This window comes from Phoxinus phoxinus (assembly GCF_949152265.1).
Source record: "Phoxinus phoxinus genome assembly, chromosome: 2".
Classification (NCBI taxonomy): Eukaryota; Metazoa; Chordata; class Actinopteri; order Cypriniformes; family Leuciscidae; genus Phoxinus; species Phoxinus phoxinus.
Window position 1 is genome coordinate 1,527,885 of NC_136877.1, and position 16,117 is coordinate 1,544,001.

At 40.7% G+C, this 16,117-nt stretch overlaps 1 protein-coding gene across 1 annotated transcript in view; it reads right to left on the bottom strand.

Moving 5' to 3' along the window:
- The window catches only part of LOC306994479 (cadherin-1-like), a 30,504-nt gene that overhangs the window by 8,988 nt on the left and 5,399 nt on the right, over positions 1–16,117 (bottom strand). Inside the window, exons 5-11 of the mRNA XM_079605002.1 lie at positions 15,881–16,036; positions 14,946–15,096; positions 14,671–14,843; positions 14,452–14,588; positions 10,227–10,366; positions 6,359–6,433; positions 2,743–2,807 (exon numbers count right to left, since the gene is read on the bottom strand). Of these exons, the coding sequence (XP_079461128.1) occupies positions 2,743–2,807; positions 6,359–6,433; positions 10,227–10,366; positions 14,452–14,588; positions 14,671–14,843; positions 14,946–15,096; positions 15,881–16,036 (897 nt within the window). The remainder of the gene's footprint in view (positions 1–2,742; positions 2,808–6,358; positions 6,434–10,226; positions 10,367–14,451; positions 14,589–14,670; positions 14,844–14,945; positions 15,097–15,880; positions 16,037–16,117) is intronic.

The following is a 16,117-nucleotide window of genomic DNA, read 5'->3' on the forward strand; positions in this document are numbered from 1 at the left end:
AAATCCACTTTTATATGGATGGTGTTTGGACATAAAGGTGTGTTGGCATTGTGTGAAGGCAATCACACTACAATGATCATTAAACATGCTGTTTTGATTCTCTGAGCAGTGTGACATAATACTGCTTAGGCCCCGCCCACGGCCGCTGACTGACATTGTTGAATTCCCATAGTTTCCACCATCAGCCAGTTATACGCTATGCGCCATTTTCTCCACGCTGGAACAGTCAACAATGTCTCGTAAGCAATCCCGGTGTTCTGTTGTTGGATGTAAGAGTGAACATAAGAGTCTTCATTTTCTCCCAACATCTGAGCCACTGAGGACACAGTGGATTAGTTTTATTTTTGAATGTAATGCGCCCCAAAATATACCTAAATTGGTGTATGTCCAAACTGCTTTGTGAACGAGGGGCAATACAAGGCAGGCTGTGGAGGATAGAGCTGTACCAACAAATGTTGGTCACGGCAGTAATGAAATGGAGTTTATTACAGTTCATAGGAGTTGATTTACGGATATAAAGTTTACCAGTTTACCCTGAAAAAGCATAAAGTCTGTAAATATGTGTTTACTGTTAGTTGTAACGAGTGGCTTTGTGAAATTCGCTGTGTTTGTTTATGATAATGAAAGGGAGAGAGAGAGTTTATGGATAAGAGTTTTATGTGCACTTCTTGAACCGTTTTGTTTACCTTGAAAAAAATGATATTTGTCAAGGTATCGCATCGAATTTGGAAATTCCAGTATTGTGACACTACAATGAATATTTTTATAATTGGATTTTCGGTAACGCTTTAGATTACAGCCCGGAAAGTACTGCGTAATTAAACCGAAATTACAGTGTAACTTTCGGTAACTACAGTGGGATAAACTCGCTATAAAGTAAGTACGTGTAAGTATAGGGGAATAATATGAAAAAGTCTTGGGAATAAAGGGGTAACAACCAGGATAATAACAAATTATTTAGGCAAAGTATTTATACTGCAAGTATTTTAGAACTAAGGGGTACTTATAATACAATCTTACTTTTGGGAGCAATTTAGCGAGTACACTGCACCTTTTTGTAATAATAGTGTATAATACATAAAGGCTTTTTTTCAAGTTACGGGGTATATATATCAGTGCATTTATAAAGTAGGCTAATTTGTTTTTATTGCAAAGATGCACTGATTAAGTTGTTTCAAGGCAAGTAAAACTATTGCAATTTTTTTTTTTTTTTATGCTGGGGAAATATACTCTTGTTCCATGCACTGTAAAAAATTGTAACCTCTCCAAGTCAAAATATTCTAGTGACTGTCACATCTAAAAATTTTAATTGGCCCAAGTGAAATTCTGTAAAATAAATTGAATTATTTGTTGCAATAGTCTGTTAACATTGGCTCAATGAGAAATAATATGTCAGACTAAGTGAAAAATTTAGATGTTATCAGTCACTAGAAAATTTTGACTTGGGGATGTAATTTTTTTTTACAGTGTGTAGTTACAGGGTAAGTATGACATTTATACTGCAAGTATTTTGGGTGTACTGTATTTTCTTTTAATACATAATACAGAATAGCAAAAGACTCCTCCCTAATCAATGGAATGATAGAAAAAGAAGAAGAGGAACAAGAGGAGGAGGAAACCATGCAAGAGAAACACAAAAAGGACAAAACGTACTTTCTGTCAGGACTTTAGTATATGAAGTGAAATTCGATTTTTTAAAAATTAATAAAGAATAATAAGTGTAATATGTTGTAAATCTGTTTTGAAATAAGTTGTTTTTCAAATAAAGGTTTCCAAGTGATATCAGATTGTGTGTGTACATGTGTTTTATTGTACTTACCCTGTAACTACATGAAACAAGAGTATATTTCACCAGCATAAAAAAAAAAAAGTTGCAATAGTTTTACTTGCCTTGAAACAACTTAATCAGGGCACGTTTGCAATAAAAACAAATTAGCCTACTTTATAAATGCACTGATAATAAAAAAATCCTTTATGTATTTGTACACTATTATTACAAAAAGGTGCAGTGTACTCGCTAAATTGCTCCCAAAAGTAAGATCGTATTATAAGTACCCCTTAATTCTTAAATACTTACAGTATAAATAATTTGCCTAAATAATTAGGTTTTGGATGTTACCCCTTTATTCCAAAACTTTACATATTGTTCCCCTATACTTACACGTACATACTTTATAGTTACACTGTAATTTCATTTTAATTACGCAGTACTTTCCAGTGAAGTTATGGCTCTGGGACAAGGGAAAATCAGGTATTAATATTTGACTTCTTGTAAAAAATGTTTTAATATGATGAGTTTTTAAACAACTCCTTTATAACAAAAGGAAAAAAAAGAGGGAGTCTGTTTTGGGAAAGAAAAAAACAAATCAAACCCTGCAACATAAACGTGACTGAGATAAAAATTGTGCAATCTCTGTCCAACCACTTACTGTATAATATAAAAATTACATAAGAGGCAACAGCAACACATATGATTTTATTCTCTCCCTTTTGGATGTGGATGTTAAAATGTTTAACGTTTTATTCCTCACTCTTCAACTTCATCCTAACATTCCCAGAATGTTAATTTTTCATTTAAAATGAAATCATCTTCAAAATATTTTTTTCCCTTAATTATTTAAAGGACCTTCAAACATATGTTGCACATATACATATTCTCTGAATATGAAGAAACCAATCAGACACTAATAAATACATCCAAAGCTTTTGGAACACATCCTGACATAAGACATAAAGCCCTACCTTACAAAGAAAAATAATAACTCCCAATCGCACAGTTTTCATTGTCTCCATTCGAAGCAAAATGTCTTATTGGTTTTGAAGAGTGTCAATTGCTTGAGTTCCCCAAAATGCATGCAGATGGGGGTTTATTATCTTTATATGGGAGTTTGAGTGATGCAAAGTGCCAAGAAAAAAACCCTGACTTGACTGGAACTGTAGTCTTTTTGGTTTTTGGTTCATGTTTCGGTAACGCTTTAGATTACAGCCCGGAAAGTACTGCGTAATTAAAGCGATTTTACAGCGTAACCTTCAGTAATTATAGTGTACCTGTAACGTACTTACAATATAAGTATAAGGGAACAATATTTTAAGTTTGGGGAATAAAGGGGTAACAACCTGGAGAATTAAACAAATATTTATACTGTAAGTATTATAGAACTAAGGGGTACTTATTCTACTATTAAGATATAACAATCTTACATTTGGGAGCAATTTAGCGAGAACAAACACTGCGTACCTTTTTGAAATAATGGTGAACCAGTACATACTGTATAGCCTTTTTCAAAATGGGTACATATCTATGCATTTATAAAGTAATATTTTTAACAAAAGTGCACTGAAAACGAAAACTATTGCAACTTTTGCTTAAATATTGGGGAAAGATACTCTTGTTTCATGTAGTGGTGCTTGTTACCCTCTTGTTCTATGTAGTTACAGGGTAAGTACAATAAAAATGCATACACACAATCTTATATCACTGACTCGGAAACCTTTATTTATTATACAAGCACCACTTGCCCTGTAACCACATCAAACAAGATATATTTCCCAGTATTTAAAACAATTGCAATAGTCTTAGCTTTTCTTGCCTTGAAACATGTTAGCCCAAACTTAAACATCTGCACTTTTGCTATAATTTTCTTATTTATTTTTTATTGTATGTGCATAGATATGTACCCTGTAATTTTGAAAAAGGCTATACAGTATGTACTGGTTCACCATTATTTCAAAATGGTACGCAGTGTCTGTTCTCGGTAAATTGCTCCAAAATGTAAGATTGTTGTATCATAATAGTAGAATAAGAACCCTTTAGTTCTATAATACTTACAGTATAAATATTTGTTTAATTCTCCAGGTTGTTATCCCCTTATTCCCAAAACTTTACATGTTGTTCCCTTATACTTACATGCAAGTACTTTATAGGTACACTATAATTACAGAAAGTTACACTGTAAATTCCTCTTAATTACACAGTACTTTCCGGGCTGTAATCTAAAGCGTTACCCATGTTTCCTGTCTTGTCATGTGACTCCCTAGTCTCTTGTGTCATGTTGTCATTGGTTAATTGTCTTGATTATATTCACAGGTGTGTCTTGTTTAGTCATTTAGTTTTTGTGTATTAAGCCCTCATGTTTGCCTTGTCATTTACTGGTGAATGCTGTTCTATGTTTACAGGTCTGTTCATTTAGTCAAGTTTTGTTACATTTTGGGGTTTTGTTTCATGTTATTGGATCTTTGTACACTGTAAATAAACTGGACTTGGGTTCTCTCTTGTGTCATGTCGTCATTGGTTAATTGTCTTGATTATATTCACAGGTGTGTCTTGTTTAGTCATTTAGTATTTAAGTCCTCATGTTTGCCTTGTTACTTTGTCATTTATTGAAGTGTGCTGTTTATGTTCACAGGTCTGTTCAAGTTTTGTTAAATTTTGGGGGATTTGTTTTCATGTTTTTGGATCTTTGTACACTGTAAATAAACTGCACTTGGGTTCTCTTCACCGCCGTCTTCTCTTCAGCTTCAGCTACATTACAGGAACATGGATGTGTCTGATTTATCTTAAGAAAGCTGCATCTGTTTGCAATAACCTCAAGGGGAGTTTCTGGGCTCAGATTGTGCCAGACACCTGGGGAAATAGTGATGGGGAACACAACAAATATTACCAGTGTTTCAATGTGAAAAAATAATAATTCCAGAAAAATAAGTAAAAGTGTCCTTTTTATTGGATTGTAGTAATGGAAACAAGGAATAAATAAGTAAAACTGATTGAAAAATACACTCTTTTTATTTGGCTACACAAAAATACTGGTCAAAACAGCATTTTTTTAAATGCTAACAAGCATTACTAAATACTGAATAAATCTTGGCCAAACAGGTATTCTCAACTTTTTATTTATTTATTGTATTTATTTTTTATTGCTAACATGCATACCAATGCACAGAAGGTCTTGCTATATTAAAATAACTTGTGGAAAGGCTGTTGTAAACCAGACGGTTGAAAAGAGAAGTTTAAACACTAAAGAGATCGCTCAGATACAATCGTCCCTGAAAGAGGAACAGAGTCAGCGTGGAGACAGACTGATTTTATGCAAACTGTTTAAAGCCTGTGAACCAAAGGGTTACTTTAACATTCAGGGAATTTCCTAAACTGGATTTTGACATTAAATGTTAACCAGATGGCGAGCTTCAATTGTATTTGCTCTGTAAGTTTACCAAACCATTCAGTTAGTGCATATCATGAGTGATGCTAGTTTCTCAGCCTCAGTTATTGAGTACCGGCTCATAATCAGTTGTTCTGTAGTTTAGAGAGAGTGAGTTTCACCGCTGAGTTCCCGTGTCCTCTGCTGGTAGAACTAAGAATTACACACAGCAATCAGGATTTTATAATTTAAATCAGGGGTATGCACTTTAAGTTCCAAGAGGTCTCCATATTTCCTCCAGATAAACACACCCTAAACACTCAAAAGTCATTAAAGATGAGATTCTAGGAGAGCCAGAGCTTGGAACCAACTGGATATCAATATAATATCATCACACACACACACACACACACACACACACACACACACACACACACACACACACACTTGTAAGAAGCTCTGTCAGATTAAGCAACCACAACACACTCTGTGATTTCAATGTTATGTGTACAAATAAAAGCCTTACACGTTTGTGTTTGATTTGTCCATTAAAAAAAAACATTTTACCCATTAAAGTGTGACAATAAAATATAAAATTAGCTTATATGATTAAGATCTATTGTAGGCCTACTCTCTCTCTCTCTACACACACACACACACACACACACACACACACACACACACACACACACACAATTTGAATACTGGTATTATCATCTGTAATAAATCTCTTATAGCCTACTCTATAAAAAATTTTTTTTTTTAGTATAGATGTACTAAACATTGATTAAATATTAGGATCTGTTGGATTAATTGATAGTCAAATGTATTCAAATGAACAACAACAGATGCAAAATAGAAAGTTTAATGTTCATAACATAATGAAAGGCAATTACTTCAAAGCAAATAAAGATTAAACTTATTAAAAGAGTGAAAACTTTAAGTTGTGACTTTGATCTTTTGTGATATTAGTATTAAAAAGTTTACTTATTTCTTGAATTTAAAAATGTTGTAATAAACCATCTGGCTGAACATGATCATTTATATAACAATGAATACAGCAATGTTAAGATGACGTATGTAATGACTGTAACATTTTAATGTTCAGCAAATGTGAAAAAAAAGATATAAATGATTAATGGACTATTAAGATGTAAGGCCCTGTTCACACTTGTAACCTTTACTTCTTCACGCAGTGGGCAAAGGCTCGCCAGAGGAACCTTTGCAGACAGAAGGAAGACCCAAATCCTCCACGTCAATGACCAGGGTTCCTGTGGCCGTCGCTGGAGGAGAGCCTGCACACAAGCAGACGTCAGAAAAGGGGATATGCCAGCAATAATTCGCCTTTGGCTAAGCCACACCCTAGAATGTAGATTGACCAATCACAGCGCAGCCAAGAACGAGTTCCACAGCGGTCCGACACTTGTTCTCAGCGCTCCATTGACTTTAACACCGGCGTCTCATATGTTTGGTCTCGGCAGGCTATTACCGTCGTAGTTTTATCAGAAATACTGTCACGGCACACACAAGGGAAAAGGTAAGATCCAATAGTAGTTTATTAATAGGGTAATCCGTACTCACAGTCAGTCCAGGCAAAGGTCAAAATCCAACAAAGACAATCCAAAGAACACACGACCAACAGGAACAGAAGTGTGGGGACAATATACAAGGACTCCGTGACAAACACTGAAACTGACAGGGTATATATACACAAGTGCTAAATTAGGTGACAAGAAACAGCTGAACACAATGAACACTAAGTGACAGACAGGATCATGGGAAATGTAGTGAGAATGTGGATGACACCGTGGGGAAGAGGACATCTAGTGGACACCAGGAATACACAAACCAGACACTGTGACATAACCCCCCCTCTACGGAGCGGCTACCAGACGCTCCAAGACCCACAAAAAACAAACAAAACAAGAGTCCAGGCGGGAGGTGGAATGGTGGAGGATCAGGGGGAGGGATGGAGGGCCAGGACCATGAAGGGGAACAGGAACAGGGGATGACAACTTAACCGGCGGCCGTGGCGAAGCAGACAGTCCATCTGGCGGCCAGGGCGGAGACGACAGTCCATCTGGCGGCCAGGGCGGAGACGACAGTCCATCTGGCGGCCAGGGCCGAGACGACAGTCCATCTGGCGGCCAGGGCCGAGACGACAGTCCATCTGGCGGCCAGGGCGGAGACGACAGTCCATCTGGCGGCCAGAGCGGAGAAGACCCCTCGGGCGGCCACGGCGGTGAAGACCCCTCGGGCGACGACAAGGACGAAGACGACCCCTCGGATGGCCACGGCGATGAAGACCCCTCGGGCGGCCACGGCGGTGAAGACCGTGAAGACCCCTCGGGCGGCCACGCCGGTGAAGACCCCTCGGGCGGCCACGCCGGTGAAGACCCCTCGGGCGGCCACGGCGGTGAAGACCCCTCGGGTGGCCACGGCGGAGACGACCAGGGTGAAGACGACCCCTCGGGCGGCCACGGCGGTGAAGACTCCTCGGGCGGCCACAACGGTGAAGACCCCTCGGGCGGCCACGGCGGTGAAGACCCCTCGGGTGGCCACGGCGGAGACGACCAGGGTGAAGACGACCACTCGGGCGGCCATGGCGGAGACGACCAGGGTGAAGCTGACCACTCGGGCGGCCATGGCGGTGAAGACCAAGGCGGAACAGAGACAGACCCTGGCTCAGGAACTGGAACAGACACCACCGGCTCAGGAACTGGAACAGACACCACCGGCTCAGGAACTGCAACAGACACCACCGGCTCAGGAACTGCAACAGACACCACCGGCTCAGGAACTGCAACAGACACCACCGGCTCAGGAACTGCAACAGACACCACCGGCTCAGGAACTGCAACAGACACCACCGGCTCAGGAACTGCAACAGACACCACCGGCTCAGGAACTGCAACAGACACCACCGGCTCAGGAACTGGAACAGACACCACCGGCTCAGGAACTGGAACAGACACCACCGGCTCAGGAACTGCAACAGACACCACCGGCTCAGGAACTGCAACAGACACCACCGGCTCAGGAACTGCAACAGACACCACCGGCTCAGGAACTGCAACAGACACCACCGGCTCAGGAACTGTAACAGACACCACCGGCTCAGGAACTGCAACAGACACCACCGGCTCAGGAACTGCAACAGACACCACCGGCTCAGGAACTACAACAGCAACAGACACCACCGGCTCAGGAACTGCAACAGACACCACCGGCTCGGGAACTGCAACAGACACCACCGACTCAGGAACTACAACAGCAACAGACACCACCGGCTCAGGAACTGCAACAGACACCACCGGCTCAGGAACAGACGCGGACACCGGCTCAGGAACAGACGCGGGCACCGGCTCAGGAACAGGCTCGGCAGGCGTGACGTGATGCTCGGGCGGGAACGGCAGGGCGAGCAGCTCGGGCGGGGCCGGCAGAGCAGCATGCCTAACCGGCGCGTCAGGGATGGCAGTCACCTCTGGGATGGTCTCTGGGTTAAGAACCACTGGACGGTCCGTTGAAGAGGTCCTTCTCCTTCTCTTCCGTCTCCGGACCACCGGAATCGGAACCACCAGAACTGACTCAGGAGCAGACACTGGCTCCGGCTCTGGAACAGCAGACACTGGCTCCGGCTCTGGAACAGCAGACACTGGCTCCGGCTCTGGAACAGCAGACACTGGCTCCGGCTCTGGAACAGCAGACACTGGCTCCGGCTCTGGAACTGCAGACACTGGCTCCGGCTCTGGAACTGCAGACACTGGCTCCGGCTCTGGAACTGCAGACACTGGCTCCGGCTCTGGAACTGCAGACATTGGCTCCGGCTCTGGAACTGCAGACACTGGCTCCGGTTCTGGAACTGCAGACACTGGCTCCGGCTCTGGAACTGCAGACACTGGCTCCGGCTCTGGAACAGCAGACACTGGCATGTCCAGGATCCGAGCCAGACGCTCCAAATAGTCCATCATTGCGGCCCCACAAATGGGCATCTCTAGACCAGTCTCAAACTGAGCAGACGGGACGTGAACAGTCTCTGACTGGGCAGACGGGACGTGAACAGTCTCTGACTGGGCGGACGGGACATGAACAGTCTCTGACTTGGCGGACGGGACGTGAACAGTCTCTGACTGGGCAGACGGGACGTGAACAGTCTCTGACTGGGCAGACGGGACGTGACTCCTCCTCCTCCGTCCATGATGGCGTCTCGGTGGCATCGAACTCACCATCTCTGGGGAATTTACCGTCTCCTCTACGAACCTGGTGGCTATGGTCTCCTCATTCCTTCTAGCACACATTGAAAAATAGGCCAACAAAGAAATCGAGGATCCTTCATCCTTTCCCGGAGGGAAAATCTCGCCACGCGGTATCCACATACCGACCGGATCCTATCCGTACTGCTGGATCTATTTGTGACGGAGTCCTTCTGTCACGGCACACACAAGGGAAAAGGTAAGATCCAATAGCAGTTTATTAATAGGGTAATCCGTACTCACAGTCAGTCCAGGCAAAGGTCAAAATCCAACAAAGACAATCCAAAGAACACACGACCAACAGGAACAGAAGTGTGGGGACAATATACAAGGACTCCGTGACAAACACTGAAACTGACAGGGTATATATACACAAGTGCTAAATTAGGTGACAAGAAACAGCTGAACACAATGAACACTAAGTGACAGACAGGATCATGGGAAATGTAGTGAGAATGTGGATGACACCGTGGGGAAGAGGACATCTAGTGGACACCAGGAATACACAAACCAGACACTGTGACAAATACGGTTAAGCGTTGTGCCTGGGGAATTTGTAACACAGATACGTGTTTCCCAGAGAGGTTGGAGGAGGTGTCCGTTTTTCCCTTCCCAAAACCGAAGTCAAATCCTGACAAGTGTCGTCTTTGGATTAAACTGTGTGGACGTCCTCAGTCAGCGAAACCCCTCAAGATCAACAACACACTTTTGTCTCTAAGATACATTTATACCAAACCAGAGCCCAGATGAAGTTGACGAACGTAGCAACAGTAACTAAGGGGGGCGGGGCTTAGCCAAAGGTGAATTCTTCTTCTAAAAAAGAAACACAACTTACCATCATCCACGGTGAAGATGATAGCTGTGTATTTGCCATCTTTGACAAAAGGAGATTCTCTATCCGGTCTCTTGACTTTAATCATTACAGTGTCTTCAGTTACACTCAGCCAGCCGGCAGGATCACTGCCCACTTTATACCTGGGAGGAACATACATACAGGTTAAAACTAGAAATGTTCAGCAAGAACAACTTAATGTCAGTTTGACAAAGTCTTGTCTGGTAGTTTGATATACAGGCAAGCCGTAATTTGAATTCTGCATGAAGAGATTGGACATTGGGAAGTGTTACGTGTTCCCTGGCTGTGTGGTTCGTGTGTTATGTTAATTGGACTTTTAGTTTGCATTTCACCCTTTTCTGTTTCTGTTTCTGGTCATGTGTGCCATTTTTGTAGTCCTTTGTAGATTTTCTAGTTGATTGCTGATTGGTTGTATGATCATTCACAGCTGTGTCTTGTTGAGATCAGTAAAGACGGGCATACACTGTGTGGTTTCAGCAAGGTCTCTACTCTCGCGCGGTGAGGGAAAAACACTGAGTTAGGACAGACACAATTTATATAAGAGACATGCCACTTCCTCAATCCTCAATACAACTATATAAAGAAACCCCGTAACGGCAAAGATGGCGGTTGTATGCACATGTCCCGCCCCTCCTGCTGGAAAGCCAATCATCTGCTTTTAACAGTCAAGCTGGGAAACATTTAAGCCTATCGTCTATCCACTGACGCATGCGCACAGTTAAGGTTTTGCCTGTTGGTGTCGTGAACCCTTGCGCATGCGTAGTAAAAGTATGACCTGTGGGGAAAAAGGCGTTTTAAACCTTATTTTGGGGCAAAGTCATCAAACTTTTTCAGCGATTTTTATCATATGTTACTGCTATTTCTATACATGCAGTTTTTATGTCCCGGTGACCAGTGGAAGTGCAGTTCATTCATTTAGATAGGAGCCTGGTCTTGTTAGTTCGAAATAGCTGCCTGGAGGCGTTGCCAAGATGGCGGCCGAGGACTAAGAACTTTGGTTAGGGCAATCGGTTCGTAGCTCTGCTTCAACTGTGCGGTATAATCGCCTCTCGTTCCTCCCTGTACACTGAGCCAAACACTGCTCAACAGCTGGAAATCGCCCTACCCCAAAAAGAGTCGCACGAGGGAGAATTCGGCTCAAAATCGGACGAATATCGCACAGTGTATGCCCGCCTTAAGTGATTTTTTTCTATTTGTTAAACATATGTTTGATTAACATAAAAAAAGCAGGATTATTAGTGCACAGATCTAATATACTGATACACACATGCGTTTTCTTTCTCAACTGTTTATGTTTATAGGATACTCGCTGAGACAGGCGTTTTTGACATAATTGTGAGGGAATTTGTCAGTTCAAGCGCAAGACTTGAAAGAGATCTCAAACTAGTATTCGAGCCTTGTCTGAGACGCGGCTCTCTTGGCACGTGCTTCGGATGTGTAACTTTACACATTTGCTTAAACTTTCGTGATGATGCAGCACTGGCCCGTCAACTGTCCCGAGCATCCTTCACGTTTGTTCTCGTTCATGTTTTTACAACATTGCATTGAATTCATAACCACGTTAAACGTCGCATTTGGTGTTTGGCGGGTGTTAATTTTAGGCTCTTTAGGCCTTGCTAGACAGTTGCTAAGGTGGTTCAGTGGTTAATAGTGCCAGCGAGGCAGTTTGTTTTCTTCAAGATCTCTTCTAATAGACTTCTATAACTCAATGTTAGGCTGCATAGATTAGGTCAGCCGGAACTGGGAACACTTCCCTTAAATCCTGATGTACTCGTTACATCATAAGAAGAATGGCATCTACGCTAATTTTAGTGTCTTTGTTTATCCCGAGGTTTTCCCGCAGCCTGCCGGATCCGGGCCGTATCCAGATCTGAGGAAGGACCTTCGCCTGGACCCGATGACAACGCAGTGCTTGAAGTGCCAACTAGTCTCTCCCTATGGAGGATCTATTTACCACTCTACAGATAAAGCATTGTGGAAATTCACGTATCTACCCTGTAGTGATAAAATAAAATAAAATTCTGTATCAAATTTATAGGCAGGACAAGTAGTTTGTTTAGGCTTGGTTTGTAGAGAATTACAAACATGCGCACATATATTCAAACGCACATAACTATAGAATACATTTTTGATGCGCACGTGAGCGCCATCAGCGTTTATCACAGGTTGGTGTTTAAAGTCTGTGTAGAGAGAACGGTGTCGTCTTAGCTGCCCCTAATATAATAACTAATGATCCTTTCGACGGAAGTGAATCAATCAAAACTAACTTTAGCTGGAAAATATCTTTATTCAAGAACCGCTATAAAGCCAAAACAATCTCTGTTACCTTAAATTATACGTTTATCTCTGTAAAGCTTTGAAACAATCTACACTGTAAAAATGAAAACTGATTTTATTTATATCTAATTAATAAAAATGAGGCAACAGATTACGAGCAATATTATTAATTAAATTTAACAAATTAGAATTGAGTAATAATTAATCAAATTAATTCATTAAATGTTAACCATTTAAAATGAGTAAAAATTACAAAATATATGTTATTGCCAACATTGAAGACACCTGATGTTAACAAGCAGAATCACTGAAGGAGAAAACCATAATTAAAGTCACCATTATGGAGATGAGTGTGTGTTTTAGTTGGGCTCTTCACCCTTAAATTATTAACTTTAAGTTTTGTTTGACTGCTGTACATGAGTTATAACAGCAGATGAACGAAGAGAAACGGTGATCTGATGGTGTTGGTTGTGTTTTAACATAATCATTATTTCACAATCATTTAACCTGAATCGCTGATCTCATATAGAGTCCAATTCATGAGTTAGGTTTACTTTATCAACTATAGCAGTACTGGCCTTGTACAACATAATATTATTAACTTTTACAAGGTAATCCAAATAATTTCTAAAAAGTTTTCTTGTTCGAAAAAGAGACACACAGACATCAAGAATCAGCCTGTGCATCTCAACAATGGTGACATTTATAAAGCATGTTGCAGTGCATTCTGGGTTGCACCAATCAAAACTCATTCATGGCTCCCATCATGCATTGCTGCATGAATAAATAATGAGCTTATGATCAGAGGTGATCTGTTTGTCACCATTGCTGAGATTCATACGCTAAATCTTGATGTCTGTGTGTGCCTAAATAAACTGTGTGCCTAAAAAAAAAATATGTATATATATATTTTTTTTTATTGATTGTTTGAATTTCATTGAAAAGGCTAAAAACTATTATGCAGCTAAAATTAATAAAAGTCAATCTAACTCATAAATTGGACTCTATATGAGTTCAGTGATTCAGGTTAAATGATTGTGAAATAATGATTATGTTAAAACACAACAAACACCATCAGATCACCGTTTCTATTTGTTCATCTGCTGTTATAACTCATGTACAGCATCCAAACAAAACTTAAAGTTAATAATTTAAGGGTGAAGAGCCCAACTAAAACACACACTCATCTACATAATGGTGACGTTAATTATGGTTTCCGCCTTCAGTGATTCTGCTTGTTAACATCAGGTGTCTTCAATGTTGGCAATAACATATATTTTGTAAATTTTACTCATTTAAAATGGTTAACATTTAATGAATTAATTTGATTAATTATTACTCAATTCTAATTTGTTAAATTTAATTAATAATATTGCTTGTAATCTGTTGCTGTCACGGGTATGGTGTGGATGAAGACAGGCAGAGGCCCAAAGTTCCAATTCAAACTTTTACTATAATAAAACTTAAACAAAACTGGTACAGGCAAGGGTAACACATCCAATACAACGTAACATAAGCAAACATAAGCATTAGCAGAAACATTGACCGACAACTGAAAGGTGAGAGACAGGAACTTAAATACACAGATGACAACGAGTGACGACAGGTGATGATGATGATGATTAACAAAGACTAATTAACTAAACAGGTGACGAAAATGAACTAATGAAAATGACGACAGAGATGATGAAAACACTGAAGATGGAAAACAAACAAAAAGTCCATGATAAACAACAGAAAACACATTAACAATGTGACAGTTGCCTCATTTTTATTAATTAGATGTAAATAAAATCTATGTTTTCATTTTTACAGTATACATTGTTAAAAGCGCTATATAAATGAAGATGAATTGACTTGACTTGGAAATCTCTAAAGAAAGTAGTCAGAATTTTTAAAATGGGATAGTGAAATTTGCAATATTTCTCACGTTATCTTCTGTGATTTCCCAATGTCTGGTGCGTTATCATTGCTGTCAGTCACAGTAATAACAGCCGTGGCCGTGGATGAATAACCTCTTCCTTCCAGGTCAGTAGCCGTAATTAACACAGTATATCTAGGCCATTTCTGAAAAGAAAGAAGTTTTCAGGCGAGTTTGTTTACATGAAATTATTCTTCACCAATGCGAGATCCATTCATCATTTCTCACCTCTTTGTCCAAGCCTAAAGCATTCACACGAATTCCTCCGGTAACAGAGTTGATCGTAAACAGGTTTGGTTTTGGCAATTCTGGATCTTGCTTGACGATTGAGTAACTGACAATACCATTGTGAGTCTCTGGATCATCTGCATCAGTGGCTGTCACTGTCATAAACTCATGACCTTCAGTGAGAGAAGAATAAAGACTGATTCGGTGGAAAAACTGAAGAGGCATTTGAAAAAGAAAAAAACTGTGAAACATTTTATTAAGAAACTGCATCATACATCTACCAATCTCAGAAGCTTCAGAAACATTTCCACTGAATAGATCTTGTGTAAAAACAGGCTTATTATCATTTTGGTCCAGTACATGTACATTAATTTCCATTGGACTTTCCTTGATATCCACACCAACTCCAGTCGCATGAGCTACAAGCTAAAGAGAGAAGAAATATGGGCATGTTAAGAGGCAAATATCTGAGGTTGTTTGAAAACACACAATTCAATTTAAGAATGGTATATTTTAGTCCATGTCTGTTAGCTTCGACACATCAATATGCAAGTGTAGTTGAAGTAAACTCAATTTTTACTAGATATTGCTCTCAGCAAACAAATGAAAAGAAAACCTGCTTTCCGGGGCCTTTTTATCTGATTAACTGATGAACGCTTTGAAAGAATTAAGAATGAGCAGAAAATCCAACACTGGAATACACTGAGAACTATCTGCTGATTTTAAAAGTTAAAGCGGCACTCGGTAACTCTAGCCACCGCTTTGCTGATTTTCTCATTTTCACATCACTGTCATAAAGTCACTTGCGGCGCGCCGGCGCCCTCCTCACTCCTTACTACCGCTGCTCATGTGCTTTTGTTATGGTCGGAGCCGGTGTGGTGAACAAATGAGTCCCAGACGCACCAACTTTATCGTGTGGAGCTATGTCTACCGAGGTGGGTAATACATAATACATAGTATCATAAAGCAGTTTGTGTTTCTCGTTCTTTCTCGCTCGTTCTCGCTTCTCACGAGACTTCCTATTTTCAACTTACCGGGACGTTAGTCCCAATGTTGCAAGGCTGGTTTTCCGCCTGGGAACGCTGGGGGGAGCGGGGAAAGTAACCATTCTCACCAGAACAGATTATTTAACCATCCATATGATTTCTAAACGGATTTATTAAGTTGAAAAAGTTACCAAGTGCACCTTTAAAGACTAAAATCAACTTACTCTGTATGAAGCTTTTTTCTCTCTGTCGAGAGGCCGAGTCACAAGCAGATTCCCTGATAATCTTTCTATAGTAAAAGTCCCCTTAGGGTCCAGATCCGCTCCTTCACCGGTGATCTTGTAGTGTATCTGAACTTCCTTAGAATAGTCCGACTTTATCTAAATACAGAAAGCAATAAGAGAACAAAGTCAATAACAGAGAAACCTCTTTCTCGACCATCTAATTTTGAGCTTTCCCTT